The following is a 26746-nucleotide window of genomic DNA, read 5'->3' as shown; positions in this document are numbered from 1 at the left end:
ACATTTCCAATTAAATCCGTTATTTATGATTGCAGGGTACATTTGATACGAAAGATGCCTCTGCGTCTGCGCATGCGGGAATAACCCAGGCAGCATACTACCCTTATGATCCTACCTTGGGACAGTATCAATACGACAGGTATGTGACTTTTCTACTACTTTGCTTCTTGCTTAATAATGGTCATGAAGTTTGGCTAATGGTGCAAACATAATTCCTAGCACTTTTGTCAGCGTGGTGATGTTGCATAAAGCCTACAGTAGCTGATATGATACAGAAAAGCTAAATCAAATTACAATTTGAAGACAATTTAGTATTGACTTATGTGGCATTATTTAAATGTTAGACAATGTTTTACCCATAGAACATGCCAACTGCATCCCAAGTCCAGCAATGTCTCCCCAGCAAAGGATTCTGGGGGTTATTTGCATGATGCATATTTTCTATATCATGGGTAACTACAACGTCCAATCTTTGAGAAAAAAGGGCAAGATTATTTTTCATCTCAAGCAACAACTCAAGGCAATTATCTTACTCAAATGCACCATTTCTTCATTAATGGCAGTGGTTCGTGCCAGAAGGCCAGTGACCCACTCAGAAAGACATAAGAGGTCACAAAGTGACAGATTCTAGCAATTTGTCTGAAAGTGAAATCTTATTAAAGGCATTTTGCTTGTGGTGTTCTACACCACCATCATCAAGAGCAAGGGCAGAGATGATGACTTGTAATCAGTAGCCTACTTTTTTTGTGATTGGCCTTGTACGTGATGAGGAAAACTACCAGCAGAAAAAGCCGAACTCGATAAAACATAACTGATGAATACATACAAGATAAAAGATGATGGTTTATTTAGTTATTCATTTAATTCTGAAGTTTAACAGGCTTGTGGGTATACAAGCCTTTAAGAAACAAGCACTGCTATTCAGTCTACGGTCAACTTTTACCTGAGGGCCCGTCTTTATGCTCAATCAAGCAATTTTATAGTCTATTTTATCTGAGGATGAACAGCACAGGGTGAAGATGTAGCACTCCTTTTGCTAGTCTCCTTGTGACTCCCCTAACAGTGTTTGACCTGTGTTACGATATACAAGGCAATAAAGGCCTCATAAAAGCCTCCCTTGAGAGTGTTTTTGCAGCTTGCTGCTGAGTGTAAATTGACACTGCATTTTAAATGCTAACATTTGCGGGAGAAGACATTGCATGTAATGGTGTTCTTATTTGTTCATATAGTCAGTGTATATGGATAAAGCTGCAGAAAAAAACATTGTTAAGCTGAACATTACTTTAATTTATCATCATCATCATCATCAATGTATCAATCATTTGAACACATTATTTTAGGGAGGCAGAAATTGAACAACACTTGATGTTTAATGCATTAAATCAAAGCATAATTTGCATCAAAGATTTTGTGATGTCTCATTATTCAAGAATAATTTACTTGTAATATAATATAATAATAGTAATGATTTTATTTGCAGATATATATACACTGCAGCTCAAAGGATATTGAATTGTCACTGGGCTTTGTGGGTAGTAACATGCATAAGTCACTGTCAATGTCCACATCTGCAGACTACTGTAAATTGTTGTTGAAATTATTCATTACATGTGGTTACATCCAGGTCATGGTTTGCTCAAGATCATGACACACACACATGCACACGCGCACGCACGCACGCACGCACGCACGCACGCACGCACGCACGCACGCACGCACGCACGCACGCACGCACGCACGCACGCACGCACGCACGCACGCACGCACGCACGCACGCACGCACGCACGCACACACACACACACACACACACACACACACACACACACACACACACACACACACACACACACACACTCTATATCAATCCCAAGGCATGTCCCAGTTACAGATGTGGATGTGTGGTGGTTGGTGTCATTTCTTCCAGTCCTTTCATAATCTTACCCAATGTTACTGGGAAAATGTATGATTTAATGGTGGATAAAGCATGGCACCTCAAATGTAACATGTGTCTATGGCCTTGCCTTTTTCACAAATAGGTGCGTATGGCTTGTCACACCCACTCCCCATCACTATGAGACACATGGCTCTATAATCAGTCTCACATTATTCACAGTGTCAGATGTTTGAATGATTTATTTGTATTGTGAGCTTGAAAACGCAAATGATTGACATCAGACGCAGGTCAGGACGAGAAAAGTATCATACATAGCAAAATCCTCAGTGTTGATTTATCCATTTGTAAACTCTCAGAGTTGATGCTCAGGAAGTGTAGATCAAAAATACCACACAGCAAACATCTGGTCAGCTAAAAAGGCATTCCTGTTATGTTATGGTTGTTTGTCTGCTGGTTAATATAGGGTTCATGGATGGTATGCTTGCTTGTCTCCTGGTTAATAGGTATGTTATGGTTGCTTGTCTCCTGGTTAATAGGTACGGGTCCATGGATGGTGGCACAAGGAGGAAGAACGCCACCCGTGAAACAACCAGCACGCTGAAGGCCTGGCTGCAGGAGCACAGGAAGAACCCGTACCCCACTAAAGGAGAGAAGATCATGTTGGCCATCATCACAAAAATGACCCTGACTCAGGTCTCCACCTGGTTCGCCAACGCCAGGAGGAGGCTCAAGAAGGAGAACAAGATGACATGGCCGCCCAGGAACAAGGGGTCGGATGAGAAGAGGTACGACGAGGATGAGGACGGATCCCAGGAGGACCAGATAAAAAGCGAGAACAATGACGATGGTTGGTATCAAAATGTCTAATTTCTTTTGAGTCTTTGAATGTATCTTCAAATTATGCCGTTCTTTTCTGCCATGCAATATGATGACAATGTCTCAGGCCTCAAGTTAAAGTGTAACATTTATGTAAAAATAATCACTTAATAGATTGAAGTACTATACAATTTGCATCCAAAGGCCCTTTGTGCAAATTAGGCATGAAGAAATGTATCTATGAAATATTTAGACATAAAAGTATTCAGACAGACAAGGCAAACAATAACTTTGTGTTTCGAAGTGTTGAGGGATCCAAACAGCAGACCAAGTGAACTCTCACTGCAGTGGTATAGCAGCAACACTTTTTCAATGATCATGATGATGACAGAAAGCCAGCGAACCAGGAGCACAACAATGTTCTAAACATCCAAGTGTATTCCAACGTTTTTGTCTACTGTGCAGTATATTATGATGAGGCCAGGTCAGCAGTATATGGATTTTGATAGAATATTGAACATGAGCCATTATTGAAATCTCTGAACTTCAATTATGTTACCATGGATCAGGATTATAACTGGATCAAAATTCCCAACAGCTTTGCTTTATATATTTTTGGATAGAATGAGGATATGTTTTACAGTAATTGCAGCAATTTGCTTCACTGTATGATCATGGTCAAGAACAGAAAGCTTTGATATTGCCTCTTTGATCTAATGGTAAAGTTTTAGCCGAGTACTTTGCCATGTATGAAAATGTGTTACCTTGCTTTCGCCATATCAAGTCAATAACAAAATCTGCCATATATTATTAACATATTAATATATCTATGCCTTTATCTGTGGACGGTTAGACTACTGTAATGGTCTATTTTTCAGGTCTTCCCAAAAAAGCTATAACAAAGACTAAGGAAGTTGAACATAATACTGATCTCTGCACAGGCATGCAGTGAGTCATAGAATTGATTGTAAAACACTGTTCAATAGTTTAAAATCACTCAAAATACATCTCTGACTACATGCTTTCACAATACAACCCCTACCACCCAGGTCATGTGTGATCTAACTGATCACAGAGTGGCTGGTTAAAACAACAGGGTGAGGCAGGGTGCTACACATTGGCACAAACTGTCAGAGGTGCTGAGACTGACCTCTATTTACATGGTCTACTATAGCACCTTCATAATTTATTAATCATTACACTGGCATTGAAGGAAGATATGACAGTTGTAATTTGATCATTATGTAATAGGATTATTTTTTGTAATGGTTAAGTCATCTCATCTGGTTTGAGAATTGATAACGCCTCTCATGGTGATATCTCTGACATGCCCAACTCGTTTCATTTCCCAGACAACCGGAGCCGGGATGATAAGGATCTTCAGCTGAGCGACTTGGACGATTTCGACACAATCGAGGAGTCCGAGAGCTCCGAGTGTGAGCTCAAACACCAGTATCACATGAACACCCACATGACGACGACCGACTGCCCCGACGACCACATAAAACACACGTCACTGAAAATATCCATCCCCGTCTCCCTCGGGGAGCAGGACTTGTCCAAAAGCTGCCTGAAAACGAGCCCGGAGACTTTCGACCATCAGGACAACAGACAGCAGGCAATAAAGACCTGCTACCAGCAGCAACAACAACAGCAAGGCCACCAAATGCTGGACGGCAAACCCAGAATCTGGTCTCTGGCCCAGACCGCGACCTCCTTGAACCAGACTGAGTATCCGTCGTGCATGTTGAGGTGCCAGCCGTCGTCGCTCACCCCGTCCCCCGCCGCCACCTCCCCCGTGAACGGCACCATGGACAGACAGGACTCGCCGGTCACGACTCTGAGAAACTGGGTGGACGGGGTTTTCCACGACCCCTTGTTCAGGCATAGCACTTTGAACCAGGCTCTGAGCAACACCACCGTCTCGTGGACCACGACCAAAGGCACGATCCTGGAGACCGCTGTGGGGAACAGCAACGCCATCAAAGGACACACGTTGTTACAACAACAGCATCAAGATTCCACCAAAGACAGTGCCATGACTTTTCCAAAAACTGTTGATAAACTTTTCTGCTCTTAACAAACCAAATCTTTCTTTTACTGCAAAAAAAAAAAGTTCTAAAAGACTTTTGTGAGATGTTACTGTTTGGGCGTCGAACTAAAGTGACAGAGTGGAATGACATTCAAGTTGGATAGCCTACAGCGTTGTCATGTTTCCATGTTTTATTATTTTCTAAAGCAATTATATATTTATGTACTATTATATTGGCATTTCACATGAAAAAAAATCTGGATATTCCGTTCCAACGCACGCACAAACTATTTAAATGTATAGGCCTAACTTAAAGTTTACATCCGAAAAAAAGGTTTACAGGATTTTCTTTATTTTTTATTTTGTTTTGGTTCTTTAATATGCGCATGCAAAAATGTTATTGAATATTCTTTAAGATCTCAGTCGATGAGTATCACTTGAAAGAAAAAGAAAAAAAAAGTCTCACAAATGCACAGCTCTCCTCAAAGGTGAAGGTGAGCGTTTCGAGTTTCATGTTCACTGAAAATAAAAGTTTGGTTTCTGAAGAGAGGCTTATGTTGCTGTCCATACCTGGTCGCTATCCATGGTGCTGAATCAGGATTTACACCCTTTCGTGGCCATTGAATTGTCTCGGGTCCACCATTCCTTTTAATATTCTATTTTATTGTTAGGCTATGATTTTATTTGTGTTGCTGTCTGATTGTTTATAAATTAAATTGCATCCAATCTTTGACAAGGCCGATCTTTTTAGATAATTGGCCCAATAATCGTCCCAATAATCTATATCAGCATTTTAGTGTTTTAAAAAGGCCTACTAAGAATTTGGGCCTGCTTATTGCCTACTTCTTAGTAGGCCTTTTTAAAACACTAACATGCTGAAATATTGCCGTTTTCCCCTTCAACCCATTATCACAGGGCTATACCTTCTATACAGAACTGTAACTATTCTGGAGAAATAGTCTCTTTCAATGACAGCAAGAAAACGAGACGGTTCAGCCCTCAAGACGGAACAATATCAGTATCTAAGATCTGCCTCATTAATTCCCTCTAAACAGGCTGTAATTGGGATGTTCGCAGTCATATTTCATGTCAGCCTATTGATTTCCCCCCTCGTCTCTCTCTCTCTCTCTCTCTCTCTCTCTCTGATAATATTATCGAAACATCTCAACCCCATCCATGATGCAGCTGTCAGAAGGGTAAGTTATTCGCCATACAACCGTTAATAGGTTCAAACGAAAAATAATTTGAAGTGAGTTTTGACAATAACCCTTCAATTTATGTGGGGGCTCAAAGCCTTATACTCCCGATTCCTTAGGCTGAGGAGTGAAAGGGGCTTTGCGAGAGAGGCGAGCACGTCGCATAAAAGTGAAAAGGGCAAAGGAACTCGAATTAGTTGTTGTAGATAAAAGGGCAAAAAGAAAAGGAGTCAAGGGTACTTGACAGTAATGGCGAAAGTGGAGCTCTCGGGGGACTGTGTCTGTCCTGAGAGAGAGGGAAGGGGGGGCTTCAGTGATGAATTTTAATGGGAAAAAGCACAAACGATTGAGATCTCCCCCTTGAAGAAAGTGCTATGGTGGACAAAAGGGATTTTTCTATTTATCCGAGTCGGGATGTATGTTTTTATTTGCGCTCTGCAGGTTGGAAAACCTTTGCCTGCAGCATCTATATGGTTCTCAAACCTTCTAATTTCAAGGACCCCCATAACTCTGAGAGTGTACAAATGTTTGTACATTTATACACTCTCAGAATTACAGACCTCTAAGGGTCCACATGGAACCCCCTCAAGGAACCCAGATGGCCCCTGGACCCCACTTTGAGAACCACTGCTCTAGAGCAAAGTTGACATGGACGTAGAATAAATTCAAGGGAGGGGCAGACATGTTTGTCGGCTTTCTCTGGTGATGTTAATGCTTATATCTGACAGGTATATTAATGTTTGGTATTTTAACACATATCTTGGGGTGTCTTTCTTTCATCTTCTGCTGCAACTGCTGCACCTTTAAAAAGAGTGGAATATTAAGTTAATTTAATTTAGCATATCTATTAATGTATTGACTGAAATGCAAAACAATACGTAGGTCTACTTATACCCTCTGCCGAAAAGACAAAATAGCCCTGTCATTTAATTAATTCAATAAGAATTGTATTAGACTATCACACACTTAATGCGTATTTTATTTAAGAGAGAGAGAGAGAGAGAGAGAGAGAGAGAGAGAGAGAGAGAGAGAGAGAGAGAGAGAGAGAGAGAGAGAGAGAGAGAGAGAGAGCTATATCTAAATCATTCAGCCGTGGCCAATTCGAATACACGGGGGGGCGGGATGGTAAATTAACAGGAGCTTTTTACATAGAGAGACCAAATAAAACTGTAATCAGCGACGCGTTACTTTTCATTAAGCGGGTTTGACAGGAGCATATTCAGCCCTCCGTGCAAAGGGAGCGAGGGGTCTGGGCGAAATGAACTGCTCTCGGTTACCGAGAGTCATAAGATAATTCCTTAAGCTCCATTAACAACTCTTAGCCGCAGGAAATGGGCTCCCCTGAAAACATCTCCAAATCTAAAAGCTTTATCGACCTGGCAAACCTCGGCTTGATGGCTTCTCTTTTTTTCCTCCTCCCTCACTCTCTCTCTCTCTCTCTCTCTCTCTCTGCCTTTTCTTTTTTTTTCAACTTAAGGGACAGAAACGTCCAACTGAGGTAATAGACTTTGACACAACACATTAAATGGGAAATAAGAAAGGAGAGAAGAAAGGGCACTCTTAAACGCCACTTAAACGTTAACAATTAGATGTTTTAAAACGTGAATAAGATATAGGCCTTTGGCATATCATCCCTGAGTGATGGGACACTTAACCCAATGGCTTTCCCCAGTCTTGAAAAGAGCAATGCATAATTGAGCACAAAATGCATCTTTTAGTTAGTTCAGTGAGCCAGAGTTGATTATTTAAAGGTAATACAAATCAAAATCTCAGCCAAGCCATGATTTCCTCACTTGCAAGTACTTCCTTCTTTTACTTTCTTTATTATTTCCTTACTACTCTTCCTTCCTTCCTTCCTTCCTTCCTTCCTTCCTGTGACAATCACCCTGTAATGATAATAATAATAATAAAACATCAGACTTATATAGCGCTTTTCTTAGTACCCAAAGTCGCTCTACAAAACAAATCAAACCCTGCCAAGTATGTTTTGCTTATATTGGTCCTGGGCCTTCTAAAGCATACGTATATGTAACACTCAGCAGCACAGGGAATCCCCAGAGAGGCTGGGTCAGGTTAATACTGTTGTGACCCTGAGCCATAAATATATTTACACATCATTACACACACACACACACACACACACACACACGCACGCACGCACGCACGCACGCACGCCACACGCCACGCACGCGCGCACGCACACACGCACGCACGCACTCACAGGCTTAATTGAATATTTAATCTATTCATTGACCAAGTTTAATATGATGAGAATGCAGGTAATGTGATCAAAGCTTAAATGAAAATACAAAGCATGACCAAGCCCAAAGAGACAGAGAGATCATACCCAAATGAACAAGCACACACACACACACACACACACACACACACACACACACACACACACACACACACACACACACACACACACACACACACACACACACACACACACACACATATGATATGGCATATAATAAATACTGTACAGTTATACCCTTTGTGTCCCTATCAACAATCAATGGGATGGCCTTTTATTTCAAGTAAAAGCACATTAGTGTTAGAAAATATGAATTCACAGTTCTAATAAACAGCCTGCAGGTGTGTAATCATACTATTTGAAGAAAATAATATTTTTGTTAAAGGTCTAAATTACATCTAAATGTCATTTGCTATGGATGCTGGCTCACTTGAACTGCTCACCTAATAATATATTGATGCAAGCAACATGCATAAAAGAGAAAAGGCAAAGTAGTGCATTGTATAGCATGGGGTAGATTTAATCAATGTATTTTCTGTACGTTGCAGTTCTTCTCAAAATGTTGCCATTGCATTATGCCCTTCACCATTGAATAGCTCTCCCCAGCTGAAAGACTGGGTGTAGAGAATACACCACACCACTTTCAGATCTGTGGTGCCACTTCCGATTCCTTTTCCAGTGGCTTGAAATGGACTTTGAGTAGAAGGTGTGTGTATGTGTGTGTGCATGTGTGCATGTGTGTGTGCGTGCGTGCGTGCGTGCGTGCGTGCGTGCGTGTGTGCGTGTGTGTGCGTGTGTGTGTGTATGTGTGCGTGTTTGTAATTGCGTGCACACCTGGCAATGTGTGCGTATTTGTGTATGTGTGCCCGCTGCCTATACATTTATGCGTGTGTGCAGAGCCCTGTCACCAGCAGGACGTGACACAGTGATGGGCCTTTAGGCCCCAGTGACTGGCCCCTATCAGCCCCTAGCTGCCATCACCTCCCTGCAGTCATTCCACAGGTCAAGAGGTTTGAGCCTGAGGGGGCATTGCTAGTCACTACACACACTTCAACCCTCTCAGCTTTCACAGCCCAGTCTGTCTGACTAACTGAACCACTAAGATACAGGGGACGAAGTTTCTGTTGATTTATAATATGAAATGGATTGTTGAAGCACAGGATATTGATTGCAGAAGTACTGTAGAAATACTGTTTTGTCACATTACTTCATGTAGAAAACAGTAAATACTTCACTAACATTATATTACAACCCCAGTGGGTAGGCTATATGAGTAGTTAGAATTCCTAGTTTCTAATGAATAACATACTGCTGGCAAATTATATTTGTAGAACACGCAAGTATATCAAGTGTAATCATAGCATTCGTCTTTCTTTCTCTGTGTGTGTGTGTGTGTGTGTGTGCGTGCATGCGCGCGAGAGAGAGAGACAGAAAGAGAGAGACTGCAAGAGTGAGAAAGAGGGAGATAGTTAAAGTTTGATAATATCATTAAAATTTGTTTTTCATTTTATTTCAAACTTGAAATTGATGTGCAATGCTGTTGTAAGCTGAAACATTGCTGCTCCACTACAGACTGCATTTACAAAATGATTTATTGGATGTATGCCCTTTATTGTTACTGTGAAACTTATTATTGTACAGTAAGCTTCTGTTAAAAAAGACAGAAAGCATGAGTCAGTAAATGTGTCCGTAAAGTAGTTGTTTTTTTGTTCTATTTATAATGGTTCTACAGTAAGCACAATTGCATTTTCACTCATCAAGATATGACAGACTGTGTATGTGATTATATTGAAGAACATAAAATGTATATTGACAAATTCTGAGTAGCATCTTTTACATTCTAAATAAAACCTGCAGAAGCTTCACAGTCTTCCAGCAAGTGACTGTCGTATAGCCAGGTGTACTTGGAACTCAGTGATCTAATGACTGTAGAGATGGCAGTAGACTTCAGGAGGAGCTCAGCCCCAATCGCCCCTTTCATCCTGACTGCTGAAAGGTTTTCAAAATCCTGTGGACAATATTAGGACCTCAGGTGGGAGGAACATCACCTTCATTTACAAGAGGGCCCAGCAGAGGTTGTTCTTCAACAGCTGAAGAATCTCAGCCTGCTGGAGAAAGATCCTCAACGCATCCGTCACCATCTTGCAGGCTGCCTCCACTGCAAAGGGAAGACTGCTGTGGTATATTCAGTCAGCAGAGAGGGTTGTTGGTCATTGGTTGCAACCTGTCCAAGACCAGGAAGTGATCAGAAAAGACTATCGCCTTCCCGATCACTGCCTCTTTTAAAGAATGCCATCCAACAAGAAGTCCAGGTCTATCAAAACCAAGACCTCACACCACCTGAACATCTTCTTCCCCGTGTCGGTGGTTCTCACCAACAAGTCCCCTACTTCTTTTGAGGCTACCCCCCCCCCCCGAACTAAAAGAAGCACTCACAATTAACTGATGTTCCTGGACCTACACCACAAATAACCATTGTAAATGTCTCCCAATTTAGTCATTATGCCAATTCCCATTTGTCCCATATGTAGTCCCTGTCACTGCTGACCATGCTGATACACATGAAGTCGCTAGCTGCTTCTTTTTAGGGCGTAACACGTGCTGAGGAACATGCTATCGCAACCTATAGGCGTTGTTATGCTCCCCCATACAGACTCCCACGGAAGACTCCCATCTTCTTTGAGAATGGAAAGGTTCAATAGCATGTTAAAACTATACTGCTCTCAGCTGTTATGTTACTGTGAACAGTAGAGAAGTGGCTGTGTTGACTATCAATTGGAGGAAGCATTGCTGTAAATTACATTCTTGTGTATTTTCAGCAGCCTAGATTATGTTCACAGACTGGAAGTGAGTTGTCTCTAAATGCCATCATGTCATCTCAATGTTTTGAAATGTAATTATGATAGCATAGGTAAAATGATACAAAAAAGACAATTTATCCTCAAAAGAAAATTGATGATACGCAAATAGGGTGTTTGTGGTACAAACACAAAAAATGAAAATAACATTTTTTCTTGGTTGATCTGAAAAACAAGTGAAGTAAAAAAACATGTAAGAGTAATTGCTAAAGGTCAGAGGAGACTGTGTTTTACCAACACATTTTGTGTTTATCATTCAGGACAGATCGATAGAATACTGTTGTTTTAAAGAACAAAAGCTACATGGAGACTTAACGTTGACCTTTGCTTCAATTTCCCATTGTGTTCTGAGGGTGCAGCAAAACATACAAATGAGGCCGTCAGGTTTTTCAGTAAACAAAAGGTTTCTTATGAAAGGGACCAAAGAAGAGTGTGTTAAACTGTGCTGAGTCTATATTGAACATGTTTTGCTATAATTATATCTCTACATATTTAAAATGTTAGAGTTATTCATGAAATTTTCTTCAAGACCTGTGAATTTGTAGTTAGTCACATTTATCTGTGAGTTGAGTTTGGTTTATTGGGTATATGTGTATTGTGATGGCCACACCAGCTGACACAAAGTTGGTAAAACATGGTGGACACTTGTCTTTTTGGTTTATTTATTTAGTTTATATTTATTTTCAGCAAACTACATACTCCATGCATAAAGGACTACACACAACTGGTTAAAGGACATACTGTTTATTGCAAGTTTGATGATAAAGTTACTGACTGGATCCATTAAGTTCTTTTGTTTGGGTCAAGTTGTTTTATCAGGAGTAATTTAATTGGTATTTAAGTTTATTTTGTTTTGTTGAGTTATCAGTTCTGAGGAATGTTGAAGTTTAGATTGCTGGCCATGGAAAGGCCAAGCTGCTTCACAGGTGCTTATAAGGAGCTGATTAGTAATTGGACTGCACCATGTCCCCTGTGCATAAGGGGAGGGGCAGGGATTTATTATAAGTTTGAATGTATTACTACACGTATGAAAATGTATTGGCATTACCAGTTGTATGTAATTTCTTTATTTAATATGAGTTAGTGCTGTAGTGGATTATGTTGTAGCTATTTGTAGTCTGTTTAAATGTTATTCTTTGTCTTCCCCTTTGTGTCAAGAGTGGTCTGATCACCCACTATATATGTTCCCCTCATGTCTCATTTGGTTAGTTCAGTCTTGATGTCAAGTTTAGTGTATTGGCTGCATTTGTTTGGGCCATAATGAATGTCTTGTTTTTATGGGAAAAAGAAAAGATTAAAAAAAGACATTTTAAAGAAACTACACACTTGTCCTGGTGTCTCTCTTGCCGACCAACTATGGTCCCTTACATGTATATTTACATTTCAAAAGTGATCCGACCAGGTGCTTTTTGGCACTTCTATTACTTGAAAATGGTGCTTTAACATTGTATTGCAATAGTCACTGTAACTCATCCATATATTTCAATAAAAAAGGCTAGCAATTGGCCCGGACAGCTGACTTAGCGGTCCGGCCACTTAGGCTCTAATGTAGCCTGACTGTGTGTCGCAAGTTCGAGTCCCGAGCCCGACAGCCTTTGCTGCATGTCATTCCCTATGTCTCTCTCTCTTCACTAATACTATCCAATAAAGGCAGAAAAAGCACAAAAAAAAGAAAACGAAGGATGCTAGCAATCTTAATAAACCACAAAGTAGTATAGCAGGTTAAAACTTTAAGTGGATAATAAGCCCAAAAATAGGTCCACAATAACTGGTCAATTCAAATAAAACATTATCTCTTTAACTGCTTGCGGAGTAGATGCTTGAGCTACACTATCTGAAGGTATTCTCTAACAGCTAGTCGACCAAGGTAGAGAGGTTCCAAACATAGAGCCTCTAACAAGTCCCATGGAGAGAGAAAAAGAGACACCTCGGTGAGCCCACCGCTGCTGGGCTACAACATGTAGTGTGACGACTCAGTAACTCCAACAGGTCGACTTTAGACTATTTTAGGAGTTTTGAGAGACAGCCCGGCCAACTGTGAGGATGTGCTCTGACGCGCTAGGTACCTCTCTGTCTGCCATGCGTCTCAATCAAGCCTAATGCCCACCTTCGGGCGTCCATCGCTTTCCCCCTTCGCTCATGTCTTTTTTTCCCCTTTCTTGATTCTTCCCTCTCCTCAGGTGGAAAGGGGAGCATTCATTTCCCCTCCAAATTTTGATGAGTCACCCAAGCGATGTGGTTTCTGCCTTTTTTTAAATGACTCCTCGATTCAACAAGATGTACTTTCTCCACTGCTCCTATTCTTGATAAATCTTGGGGGAGACGACAGACAGCCTCTTTGTTGGTGTGCTTGTAACCGCACTACAGTGGTTGTGACTGAGTTACTGTTTCCATGGGCTATCAAGCTAACTGGGACCTTTTAGATGGTCAAGGCTCTTGGTTTCCCTTTCTGCATACTATCAGTGTCCTGCTTGACAGCTGAACCCAATACAATGGGGAAATCAACCTTTCCCCCAAATTGCTGAAGGACATAAAGGTGTAGACCAGTGTTAGGCAACAGGCGGCCCGTGGGCCAGAACTGGCCCGCCAGCGATGATATCTGGCCCGGCAAATTATTTAGTAAATAGTTTACAATATGTGACAGCCTTACATATAGGCTAGTAGCGATAAAAAACGTGGGGTCTGGGGACCCCCAGGGGTCCTTGAAGCTAAATTACTGATAGTTTGGAACTAAATTTACATTAAAAGGTCTGTACTAGAGTAGTACAGACACTGTTGTAGTTACAGAGTGTACACTAATGTATACATTTGTACACTCAGTTATGGGGGTCCAATGGTCCATTACCTAAATTTGCATATCAAACAGGGGTTCCTTGATTTTAAAAAGTTTGAGAACCCCTGGGCTATAATGTCCAAATAGAGAATCTACCCCCACCTGAAGAATTCCTTTATCCATGTTCAGCGTCAATAACGGGCAGCTGTTTCATACAGTTTCTCTCCATATCTAAGAAGAGACCTTGAGCTCCTATACTATGAAAGAGCTTGTTTATCTCTGTTCGAAAGGGAGTCTATCTGTCTCCAGATATTCTTTTTGAACTTTTTCAGGAACTAAATATCCCCTTTGTACAACATTCAAGGATAAGACCAGCACAAAATGATTACCCCACCACATTTTTATCTGCACCTGTAACATTAATCACACGCGCAGTTCTATCAGAATGCAGTTATACCACACAAATCCTTATTAACTTTTATAGCAACAGCATTTGCATTAGATGGTCAGTCAAAGTTCCAGTTATTAAATGAACCATTGTTTATGTTCTTGGCCCACCATCTAATGACTTATGCTGTTTGCCAACCGTGTATATGTGTGTGTGTGTGTGTGTGTGTGTGTGTGTGTGTGTGTGTGTGTGTGTGTGTGTGTGTGTGTGTGTGTGTGTGTGTGTGTGTGTGTGTGTGTGTGTGTGTGTGTGTGTGTGTGTGTGTGTGGGCCGAGAACAAGGGTGTCTATCCCCCCTGTTCATGGGTTGCTGCGGTGGAGTAGGGTTAGGGTTAGGTACACAGTATCTCTATAGTCATGTGATCAACACAGATCTGTCCGATTTTCCATATTCCATCCTGATTGGCTAACATTGGCTTCCAAAGTTTGCAGGATTGGTTCGTTTTGAACAAAATGCCTCAAGTCATGAACGCAGCATGCGATATCCGTGAAATTGTGCACGCACATTCCCACTAGGCCGAGGAAGAAATGCCACCCTTTTCACATTGGCCTGTTATAGCGCCACCAGCAGGTCTAATTTAGAAAAACACATTTTTGGAACAAAATGCCTTAAATCATGAATGCAGTGTCCGATTGTCGTGAAAGACCTAAGAAGAAATGACACCCTTTTCGCATTGGCCTATTATAGCGCCACCAGGAGGCCACAATAACCTACCCGACCTGGTGGAGCACTTTTTCTAGTTTCCATTTGAGTTTCATACAAGAGACCTTATAGGGAGACTACCTCCAACCACCACAGTTGTGTTAGTTATATTGTACTAGACCATACCCGGTCGACGCATCCGTGGGGGGATATGCGCACATGATCTGGCAACCCAGGAGGCGACATTGTTTGACACATAAACGCTAATAAGAAGCTGAGATTTGATGAAATTGAAAAACGGGCTTCACAGTTAAGTTCAGATGGTAATGGTCAATGGCTGTGTGCAAAATCAGAGCAATTGGTCCAGCCAGTGAGGAGAACCGGGTAGCTTCACTCACGCACCACTACAGAGGTTACTAGAATTATAGTAGGATTAACAAATTGACTGTTTTTTCCCCCCACAAGGGGCGCTCTAACGCAACTTAGGAATGATCCTAGGATCCTTTAAAATGGAATGGACGGATGTGACGTCAGCCCAAAAAACGTCACATTCGTCCGTTCCAATGATTGGATCTTGAGAAAAAGGTCCATATCTCCATACTTTTTTACAGTGGTCAAAACAAGCCATTTTTGACGGGCGATCACTCTGCAATGGCGGATCGCGGTAGAAATATTATTGTTCCAGTCGTTAGACGGGACCCTCGACCATCACCCAGACACCCTTTGTTTACATCCTGGTCCTCGTGGTGGCTTCTGCAACTCTAAAAAGATTGGTGTAAACGGTAAGAAACGCTGGCACTGGATGTACCCTGTTCTATAAAACCTCAGGCACTCGATGTGTTAAGATACTCTACCATGCAGATTGGATACATGTCACGATCCGTGACTTGTTCTGTCTCCCTGTTGTGTTTTCATATATTTGTTGTTTCCTAGTTATAGTTTTACTTTTCAGTTGTGTTCCTTTAATTCTGAAGTATTGTTGCAGTCTTTGTTTCCTTGTTAGATTTTGCTTTACACTCCTGTACCTTATTTTGTAGTATCTAGTGTCTCCTGGTTTCCTGTTGCTGATCTGTACCTCTCTTGTCTAACCAGTCCTGTGATTTGCCAGTGTTTCCACCTGTGTCCTCTTGGTACCCCTGTTGAGTTCACCTGTGTCTAGTTAGTCCTTGTGTATTTATACCCCCCTGTTCCAAATGTTTTTACGCTGGTTCATAGTGAATTGTTATGTCTTAACTTCAGTTCCTATAGTTTGTATTCCTAGTTTTTGATTTATTAACACTTTGAACCGACCTGCTCAGCCTCTGCCTCAACCTTAGCCTGATTATCAGCCTGAAGCTGCGTGGAGCTTCAGTCTGAAATTCGCCTACAACTGACGTCATCGCACAGCTTGTTTTAGCAGATATTCACTGATTGGCTTGTCGTTAGACCCACCCCCACCTCTGACTCTCATTGGACGGTACTTTTTTGTATCGAAGAAAGTCCCAGGCTCACATTTCAACACCAAACAAAGAGGGGCAGTCCACTCAGAGAGTGGGTGGGGTTTATGGTTTGGAACCAGGCTACCTCATCCTGCATTTGGGTTCTACATTCCATCCTGACTCGAACTGTGACAGGATACAATAATGTTTTGTTCATAAAAAATATGGATTGCATCTTTAATAATAGAGAATAAATAAAAAATAACAACAATGAATGATATATCAAATAGTTGATATTTAGTTTCAGAATCAAACTCCTGATTTATATAGGCTACGATGTCAAAGAGTGAAACTTCCGGGTTCATGTAATACCGGAGTTCTCGTCAAACTTTCATATTATCTTCTTGATTATGTCTTGAGTTATGATGCTCTCTCATGACAGTGGCAAAACACAGAATTTTTTGGGCACTAGCGAGCCCATTTGGCCTGCTCCTGTAATGGGAGCCTGTAGTATGTCAGAAACACTTATTTGTTCCACAGCCATCACAAGGCATTAACATTCACGACAGGCCTTCACTTGAGAGTGGGTGGGGGGGGGGTCACGGGGGTGTCTGAGAGGGCCCACACGCTGTCCTGGACACACCCCCTTCACACTTCACACAGAAGCAGATACTGTAGATCTCATTCATAACACACATGCACGCACGCACTCACGCACGCACGCACGCACACACACTGTATTTGCATGTGTGGACAAAGGGATGAATGCACACTTTCTGTATGTAAACATACACTTTCTGTAATACAATTTACTTCATGTAATGCACATGCTTTAAAACCAACATATATTCTACTCAGTGGGCACCACACACACTTGTGCAATTACAGTATATGACATAGATATGGGCATTTGTTGTTATACACAATTTGTGCAGACTAATAAACACACATTCATTCATTCACCCAAGACATCCTTTCGCTCGCTCACTCACTCACTCACTCACTCACTCACTCACTCACTCACTCACTCACTCACTCACTCACTCACTCACTCACTCACTCACTCACACACACACACACACACACACACACACACACACACACACACACACACACACACACACACACACACACACACACACACACACACATACATGCGTGAACATAAATGCACATGCACAAGCACACCCACGTACACCCGAGGAAACGCGCAATCAGCCTCTAAGTAAAGGTCACATTTGCAATACAGGTGACTTGAGAGGAAGGCTGCAGGTAATTGGCTGATGGGACAGAGAGCGCTAATACCTCGTCTCTGAAAGATAATGTGATGGATGGGAAACGCTTGGCACTGGGGTAATTAGAAGTGTTTGGAGGAGACTAGGCTAGGCTAGGCAGTCACTTACTGTGAATGGAGCGAGGGAGCAGGTGGAGGGTGCAGAAGCAGAGAGAGAGAGAGAGAGAGAGAGAGAGAGAGAGAGAGAGAGTTGAGGTTAAGTACCAGAACTAGACCAGTGGTTCCCAAATGGTGTGTCGAGGCACACTGGTGTTCCATGAGACACGTTCAGGTGTGCCTTGGGATTTTGTGACAACCAAAAGTCACAAAAAAGTTATGTACGATTTTTTAAATTTTCTGCATCAATAATTTGTCTGAGTCTTTGCTAGACAGATGTACAGTATGTAGCTAGGTAGCCACATAGATTGCGTGTGGAAACCATCATAGACAGGGCAAAACCTATAACAATTCGATAAAAGGGTGTACCAAACTTTTCTCAGTTGATTCTTATGTGCTTTTTCCCATAGAATCCATTTCTGCCGAATACTTTTTTGTATGTGCATATTTAATGAGATATTAGCATATTTGCCACATGGGCGAAAAATAACAGGGAAACCCTTATAACAATTTGATAAAAGGGTTTACCAAACTTTTCACAGTTGATTCTTATGTGTTTTTTCCTGTAGAATCCATTTCTGCCATGTACATTTTTTGTAGTGTGCATAATTAATTAGATAATTAGCATATTTGACACATGGGCGGAAATAACAGGGCAAACCCTATAGCAATTTGATAAAAGGGTTTACCAAACCTTTCTCAGTTGATCCTAATGCATTTTTCTGTAGAATCCATTTCTGCAATATAGATTTTTGTATTGTGCATATTTAATTGGATAATTAGCCTATTTGATACATGGGCGGATATAGTTGTACAATAACTTTGTGTGGATAATTTGGCAATAGGCAGACAGAATTATGTGTTTAGGCCACAGAACATTTACACTTGATCAAAATAATCTTATTTGTATATAAAATGAAGTTTTTAGATTAGATTTGCAGAGCAAATATGCAAACTAGGCAATGAAGTGTATTATATATTCCTTAAAGCAAACATTTGTGAGATAATGGTTACGCATAACAGACAGATCGACTGACAGCAGGTCTTATTAAAAGTCATCTGAGTAATCACTCTCTCTGTCTGATGTATCTGGATCACTACTGGGTACAAAATCACTGTCACTCTCTGATGAGGAAGAAGGCATTTCTGAAGCAGATGTAAGTGGATCATGTTCAGTGGATGTAGCATCTTTCGTTTTCTGCCTCTTTTTGGCAGGTTGACTCTTTGGTTTCTTTCTTTGACTTTCCGGTCTCTCATCATCACTCTCATCATCAGCTTCCTCTCCGCACTTTGATTTCCTGGGAGGTTTTCTGCTCAGGCTTCGTGGAAACTGATTGCAAGTGAACCAAACTGGGACAAGACCATTGCCTGTTTCTTGCCAGCCATTGTTATCTGGTGTGGGATAAACAATATCTTGCTCAGTACACTGTCTCCAGATGTATGTTTGTAAGTTAGATATCTTCAAATGTTCCTGTGAGCTATTTTTGTCAGGAAGAAGACCCAAACTTGATTTGACCCTCTGTTGCTCATACATTCTGACTCGTGTTTCCACATAGTCTTCACTCTCTTTTCCTGGATACATGACTGTCTGCATGAAGATGAGCATTTTCTCAACCTGAAATGAGACCGGAAGAATTCCTAATGAAGTCAGCAGGGTGAACTTGCTCTGTGTCACCATTTTCTTGAGTGGTTTGACTTTTCCTACTTTGTAGGGATACGAGGTTGTATCACACCCTGTAACACTATGATAGGCAGGCAATACCTCACATACTTCCTTCCCATAAGCTTTACAAACTTTGCTGATGTCCACATATCGCTCTGTCAATTTTCATGAACCATTTCTCAGCAGGATCACCTTTGCTAAAGGCATACACTAGCAAAACAAATATATCAGTATCTGCAGCAACAACCACTACAGGTCTGTCAGATAACGATGCATGCCAAACAACTCTTGTATCTGCTTCATGGTGGTTGCATTGCTCTAAGAGCATAACGTCTTCAGATGTGATTGACCAAGCATTGTTGGATTCTGTAAAGACCAGTGGGATGTCAAACCTTGATCTGACAGAGTCACTCTAGTAATTAGCAAGGAAGTTAATTAGTTCTGTCTTGTTTTCACTACTATGTAGAAACGTAGTCCAGTTTTGGCCCTGTGGCATAGATTGCCCCTTTTCAGTTATCACAACCTTCCTTCCTGCTTGGCCCCTTCTCTTTTGTGTCAAGTCTTTGATTCTGTGTTCCCCATAGGTATCCATGACTATCACTAGTTTTGTTGGATTCAACAGCTTTGGTGGCATGCAAAACCGAAGCAGACTATCAGCATATTCCCCCCATGTCTTCTTTGGGGAAACGGACTGAACAGCCATGCCATCAATTACCCACTCTGCCCTGATGGGTGCTTGTTCAGTAACTGCCCCAGCCTCTGTGATCATATGGTTCAGTAGCATTGCTTTTGATCCTTGCCTCAGACCTTTATCTTCTGTGGAAAGGGCTAATGGTACAGAGGTCAAAGGATAGGAGTGAGCTTCCCTTGCACTGGTAGATTTGCCCACTAGACTGCCAAAGGCCTGCTTTTCCTCTTTCAGTATGTTAATGACTCTGGGTGCTTTCTTTGTTTTTTCTAATCCAGTTTTTATTTTAGGATTCTGTATTGGTTTGAAGAAGCTAACACGATCTGCCCCTGTTCTTTTCAGCCTCTCCTCTATGAATTTCATCAGCGACGTCTCTCCTGTCTCTGTTGATTCCAAGAAGCCTTTCACAACTTCTTCCTTTATGGCTTGGCCAGTCTTGAAGTGCCTTGCCACACCTGGTGCAAATGGATCCATGTACTTGGATATCTGGTCAACCAGGGCCGTGACTTGTTTTTCGTGTTCTTTTTTAGCACCTTATGTCATTTCCTTGTGTTTTGAACTAGTCAGTATGCTTAAGTTTTCTTTCAGTGCTCTCCTCACTTTGGCCCTCAGATGACTGGTTTTGATGAAGGCATCTTCTGCTTTGAGGGATGTACTGAATCCTCCTTGCATGGGACCACCCCTGACTTTGACCTCTCTGTTCACAGTAACCTCAGTGATAAAGTCCCCATGAACTGTGGAGAATGAACCCCCAGTAAGACTCCCTCCATAATCCATTCTCTTTAAGTTCTTTCCATCCTGCAGGATTTGTTTGGGGCAAATTTGTTAGTGTCACATGGTGGTAGGTAAGGTACCTTGCATAATTGATGTGTCCAAATGCAAACAGTTGGGGTAGCAATGCTCGTTCTGCTTGTAAGTGTCTTTCAATGTGGTTTTCTCGTACAGAACCGATTAACACAAGCATTGCTGAAACATCTTTCAGATATTCAATGATCATTTTGGATTCTGTACCACTGTTGCTTGACATTAGATCAGTACATAATCTCTCAAACTCTGGTTTTGACATCACAAGATCCAGTTCCATTGGGGAGGGGCTACATCTTAGTAATTCCAGTGAGTGCCTACAATCTTCTCCAAACTGTGATACATCTCCCATTTTATTGAGTCTGTATCTTAGTAGTGCCTCAAATGACTGCTTGTGCAGTCGAATTGCACGGAAGTAGTGACGGCCTTCTACCCTTCTGCATCTACCCACCATCTGAAACCCAGAGCCCCATACTTTTTGTACATGATTTTGAGTTTCACCATGATGGTATGAAAGCTTCCAAGGATATTCACTACTTTGTCATACTTTCCCTCGTTGAGCCATTGCAAGACTACCATCTTACAATATATGGCTTCATCTGAATGTGCAAATATACACTGCAGTCCAAAGTCCTCTGCCATGTCAATCAGGAGATCTACAGTAGGTACCATTTGCAGACTGTGTCACTTGGGGGTAGCGGAACAACTTCCATGTATTCAATCAATGATTTTCTGGTCTCTGAGGTTGTTACTGCTTTCATGAAGGAAGTCCAAGACCCAACAGGTGGTATGTTGCTTTCTCCATCTCGACTGATCACTTGGTTTCCAAGTCCACCAACAATAGCCCATGCAATGTCACGCTTCAGACACCAGTCCAGCAAATCATGTTCTTTGGAATCTTCATATTCTGGTACAGGAGGGGGCTCTTCTTCTTCTCTATTCTGTATGTTCCATAATCTCGTTCTGTTGATTCAGTATCGACAACTGTAAGATGTGCATCTTTCTGCTGATATTCACCATTGGGCTCATTTCCATCATCAGATTTCAATCTAATCCAATCTAATGCCAAATTATCCATACAACTATTTCCGCACATGTGTCAAATATGCTAATTATCTCATAAAAAAATGCAAAAATGCATATTGCAGAAATGGATTCTACAGGAAAACATACACAAGGATCAACTGAGAAAGGTTTGGTAAACCCTTTTATCAAATCGTTGTAGGATTTGCCCTGTTATTTCCGCCCATGTGTCAAATATGCTAATTATCTAATTAATTATGCACAATACAAAAATGTACATGGCAGAAATGGATTCGACAGGAAAAAACACATAAGAATCAATTGAGAAAAGTTTGGTAAACCCTTTTATCAAATTGCTATAGGGTTTGCCCTGTTATTTCCGTCCATGTGTCAAATATGCTAATTATCTAATTAATTATGCACACTACAAAAATGTACATGGCAGAAATGGATTCTACAGGAAAAAACACATAAGAATCAACTGAGAAAAGTTTGGTAAACCCTTTTATCAAATTGTTATATTGGGTTTCCCTGTTATTTTTCGCCCATGTGGCAAATATGCTAATATCTCATTAAATATGCGCATACAAAAAAGTATTCGGCAGAAATAGATTCTACGGGAAAAAACACATAAGAATCAACTGAGAAAAGTTTGGTACACCCTTTTATCGAATTGTTATAGGTTTTGCCCTGTCTATCATGGTCTCACTCTCAATCCATACTGGAAGCAGGTTAACCGGCACAAAGCGCAAGCGCAATGGCGTTATCATGGGTGGGGTGTGGCGATGGACTTTTGGTATTTTTGGCTACGAGATGTGTTTAATTAGGCTAAATATATTGCTATTACCTTTAACGCTGTACTGGTACTGCTGTACTCTCAAGGGTCCTTCTGGCCGATCTACACGGTCACAACTTTTTTCTGTTCTGGCCCCACAGTGGTGGAATGAACTTCCCACTGATGTCAGGACAGCAGAGTCACTGCCCATCTTTCGCCGCAGGCTGAAAACCCACCTCTTCAGGAAACACTACCCTTCCTCTTTGCCTGGCCTACTTGTTGTTAACTAGTGTACGAACTCTTGTCTTATTGTTGTATTGTTTTATTGGATCTTGTTTAGTCAATACACTTATTTGTTTTAGCTCTTGCTCATTTGAATTTGCTATTTTGTCTCATCTGTTTAAGAAAGTAGGTAGCTGATATATACATGTATACATGTAACATATATAATATAAGCTGCCCTGAGAGCAGTATTGAGTTAGTACCCTCTGAACAACAAATGAATGTTATTGCATGCAGTATAAGCTGTCCTGAGAGTAGTCAGGAAAGTGCCCTTCTACAGGTATGTATATGCAACCATGTAAATTTGCGGCTCTCAGGGCACTTTCTCAATGCTGCTCTCAGGAAAACATATAGCCTTCTACAGGTATATATATGCAACAATGTTAATTTGCTGCTCTCAGGGCAGTTTTTCAATGCTGCTCTCACGTTAATGTTCTGCTTTTAAGGCAATTTCATGGTTTCAGGGCAGCTTATAGCCTTCTACAAGTATATATGCAAAAATGTTAATTTGCTGGTCTCAGGGCACTTTTTCAATGCTGCTCTAAGGGCACCTTATAGCCCTCTACTTGTATGTGTGTGTATATATATATATATATATATATATATATATATATATATATATATATATATATATATATGCAATAATGTACATTTTCTGCTCTCAGGGGACTTTCTCAAGGCTGGTCTCAGGGCAACGTATAGCCTTCTACAGGTATATAAATGCAAAAATGTTAATTTGCTTCCCTGAGGGCAGTTTCTCAATGCTGGTCTCAGGGCAGCTTATAACCTTCTACAGGTATATAGATGCACCAATGTTAATTTTCTGCTCTCAGGGCACTTTCTCAATGCTGGTCTCAGGGCAGATTATAGCCTTCTACTGGTATATATACATGCAACAATGTTAATTTGCTGCTCTCAGGGCAGTTTTTCAATGCTGGTCTCAGACTCTCAGGGCAGCTTCTAGCCTTCTACAGGTATATATAATTATGCAACAATGTTAATTTGCTGCTCTCAGGGCAGTTTCTCAATGCTGGTCTTAGGGCAGCTTATAGCCTTCTACTGGTATATATACGCAACAATGTTAATTTGCTGCTCTCAGGGCAGTTTCTCAATGCTGCTCTCAGGGCAACTTAAATGATATACAACAACATTCATTTGCTGCTCTTAGGGCAGTTTCTCAATGCTGCTCTCAGGGCAGCTTAAATGATATACATAAAACAACATTAATTTGCTGCTCTAAGGGCAGTTGCTCAATGCTGCTCTCAGGGCAGCTTATAGCCCTCTAAAGGTATATATATATGCAACAATGTTAATTTGCTGCTCTCATGGTACTTTCTCAATGCTGCTCTGAGGGCAGTTTCTCGATGCTGGTCTGAGCAGCTTGTAATCTTCTACAGGTATATATAATTATGCAACAATGTTAATTTGCTGCTCTCAGGGCAGTTTCTCAATGCTGGTCTCAGGGCAGCTTATAGCCGTCTACAGGTATATATATGCAACAATGTTAATTGCTGCTCTCAGGGCAGTTTCTCAAAGCTGCTCTCAGGGCAGGTAAAATGATATACAACAACTTGCATTTGCGGCTCTCAAGGCAGCTCAAATTATATACATACAACAACATTAATTTGCTGCTCTGAGGGTAGTTTCTCAATGCTGGTCTCAGGGCACCTTATATATCATTTAATAGGTATATATATATATATATATATATATATATATATATATATATATATATATATGCTGGTCTCAGGGCACCTATATATGCAACAATGTTAATTTGCTGCTCTCAGGGCAGTTTCTCAACGCTGCTCTCAGGGCAGCTTATAGCCTTCTACAGGTATATACATGCAACAATGTTAATTTGCTAATCTCAGGGCACTTTCTCAATGCTGCTCTCAGGGCAGCTTAAATGATATACATACAACAACATTAATTTGCTGCTTTGAGGGCAGTTTCTCAATGCTGGTCTCAGGACAGTTTATAGCCTTTTATGCAACAATGTCAATTTGCTGCTCTCAGGGCAGTTTCTCAATGCTGGTCTCAGGGCAGCTTATAGCCTTTTACAGGTATATATATGCAATAATGTTAACTTGCTGCTCTCAGGGCACTTTCTCAATGTTGCTCCCAGAGCAGCTGTGCCCTCACAGCATAATGTGCCCTAATAGCTTGTAGCTATGTTTGAAAATGATTAAAAACACAATTAAAGATAGAGAAGTTTCACCTGTTAAATTAGCAGACTATCTATGCTAACATTGGCTAGCTACAGTAGCTAACATTAGCTAAATGAAATTAGCACATTGCTAAGTTTGTTAGCTAGCAAACCTTAGCTTAATGAAACTAGCACTTGCTAAAAGTAGTTAGTTGTACCTTGTGGTAGGGATGAAGTGGAGCTGCAAAATTAAAAATTCCAATGAACCCAGGAGCAGTAGGCTATAAGCAGGCTGTAAGCAGGAACAGAAGTGGAGCAGAAAGCTGCAAAATTCAAAATTCCATTGAACCCGCCCCCGTCCCCGCCTCCCGCTCTCTCTGATTGGACGGGCACGAGAAACAAGGAAATTGAATGCTGCCCTCAGAAGGCATTCCAATGACTATAAGTCACATCTGCTACTTTTACATGTAGTGGAGTAAATTTGACCAGGAGTATCTGTACTTTTACTCAAGTACTGGGGTCGAGTACTTCGTCCACCACTGTTAATGCAACAGGTGAAGTCCCAAGGGAGGTGCCCACTCCCCCCACATATTTGCAGCACCCCTTACCAGAAAGTAACTGTGTACTGTTGATAGTAGCAACATGAGACTACATTATGTCACTTGTCACATGATAAGGTTGGGAAACTTGGAAATCTAAATGCAAATAATACAAAATATACAATTTGTGTCCTTGGCCTACTGGCAGAGTGCACAAGAAATGTGACGCTAATCGGTGCAGTAGTGCACAGATTCACAGAAAGACAGTCTTCTAGACGACCCCATAGGTTAGTCTGGGATCAATTCGTTATGCAGTTTTCTGATCCGGTCTAAATAGAATCAGTGGATACGGACATGGTCTGTGCTCCTAAAAATAATTGACCTTGGAAACCAGAAGCGTCACAGTGGTAGGGCCTACTCAGAAATCTCATGAATCCAGCAAGTTTCTTCAAGTACTTCTTGGAATACTTTGTTTGGAATGTCAATGTTTTTTACAACTCGTAGTAGTGACTCAAGTCTCTCGTGCACTCACTAGATAGCTCAAATTAAACTTCAGTTAAGTTTTAACTTGCTCTGGAGTGGGGACAATCACAACTGTATTTGTTCCTGGGCAGCTCAACAATTATTTCTGAATGGCTTGTAAAACAGGGAGAACTTTTGTGCAGCTGAACTGAAGGGGGGAGAAGTAAGATATCACATTTTCACAGTGTTTAATCAGCCTCTGAGTCCAAAACACTATGTAAAACACATAAAAGAGCAGCACATTTTAACCATATGGGACCTTTGAGAACTTACGTTCCTTTTTCTCTACAACAACAGCACCTTGATGTCAGCACCTCCAGGATAGAACATCTGTCCCATCTTTGGGCGCTCTCCAAATGTCTCAGCCAGTATGGCCGCATCTCCAACCCTGCCAGGTCAGACTGCCATGCGCTCATCAAGTTCATGGCTATCTGGCACTAGAGAAAAGGCCATGGGCTCACCAAAATTAGGAGAGGGTTCATCCTTTCCGGGAGCATGAATTCACTCGGCAAGTGTCATGAAAAGGCAACCATTAGATATGGAAATCTTGTGTGCAATTGGAAAATTTGGCCT

At 41.2% G+C, this 26746-nt stretch overlaps 1 protein-coding gene across 1 annotated transcript in view; it reads left to right on the top strand.

Annotated features, from left to right (window-relative positions):
* Positions 1-4791, top strand: part of irx4a (iroquois homeobox 4a) — a gene marked incomplete at both ends in the record, with an annotated part of 6561 nt that extends 1770 nt beyond the window's left edge. Inside the window, 3 exons of the mRNA XM_084052707.1 lie at positions 36-139; positions 2432-2742; positions 4064-4791. Coding sequence (XP_083908833.1) covers positions 36-139; positions 2432-2742; positions 4064-4791 — 1143 coding nt within the window. The remainder of the gene's footprint in view (positions 1-35; positions 140-2431; positions 2743-4063) is intronic.
* Between the last annotated feature and the right edge of the window lie 21955 nt (positions 4792-26746).

The sequence above is a fragment of the Gymnoscopelus microlampas genome (assembly GCF_963454915.1).
Source record: "Gymnoscopelus microlampas genome assembly, chromosome: 3".
Lineage (NCBI taxonomy): Eukaryota > Metazoa > Chordata > Actinopteri > Myctophiformes > Myctophidae > Gymnoscopelus > Gymnoscopelus microlampas.
The sequence above is the reverse complement of the archived record's forward strand: the minus strand, read 5'-3'. Positions and strand labels throughout refer to the sequence as shown.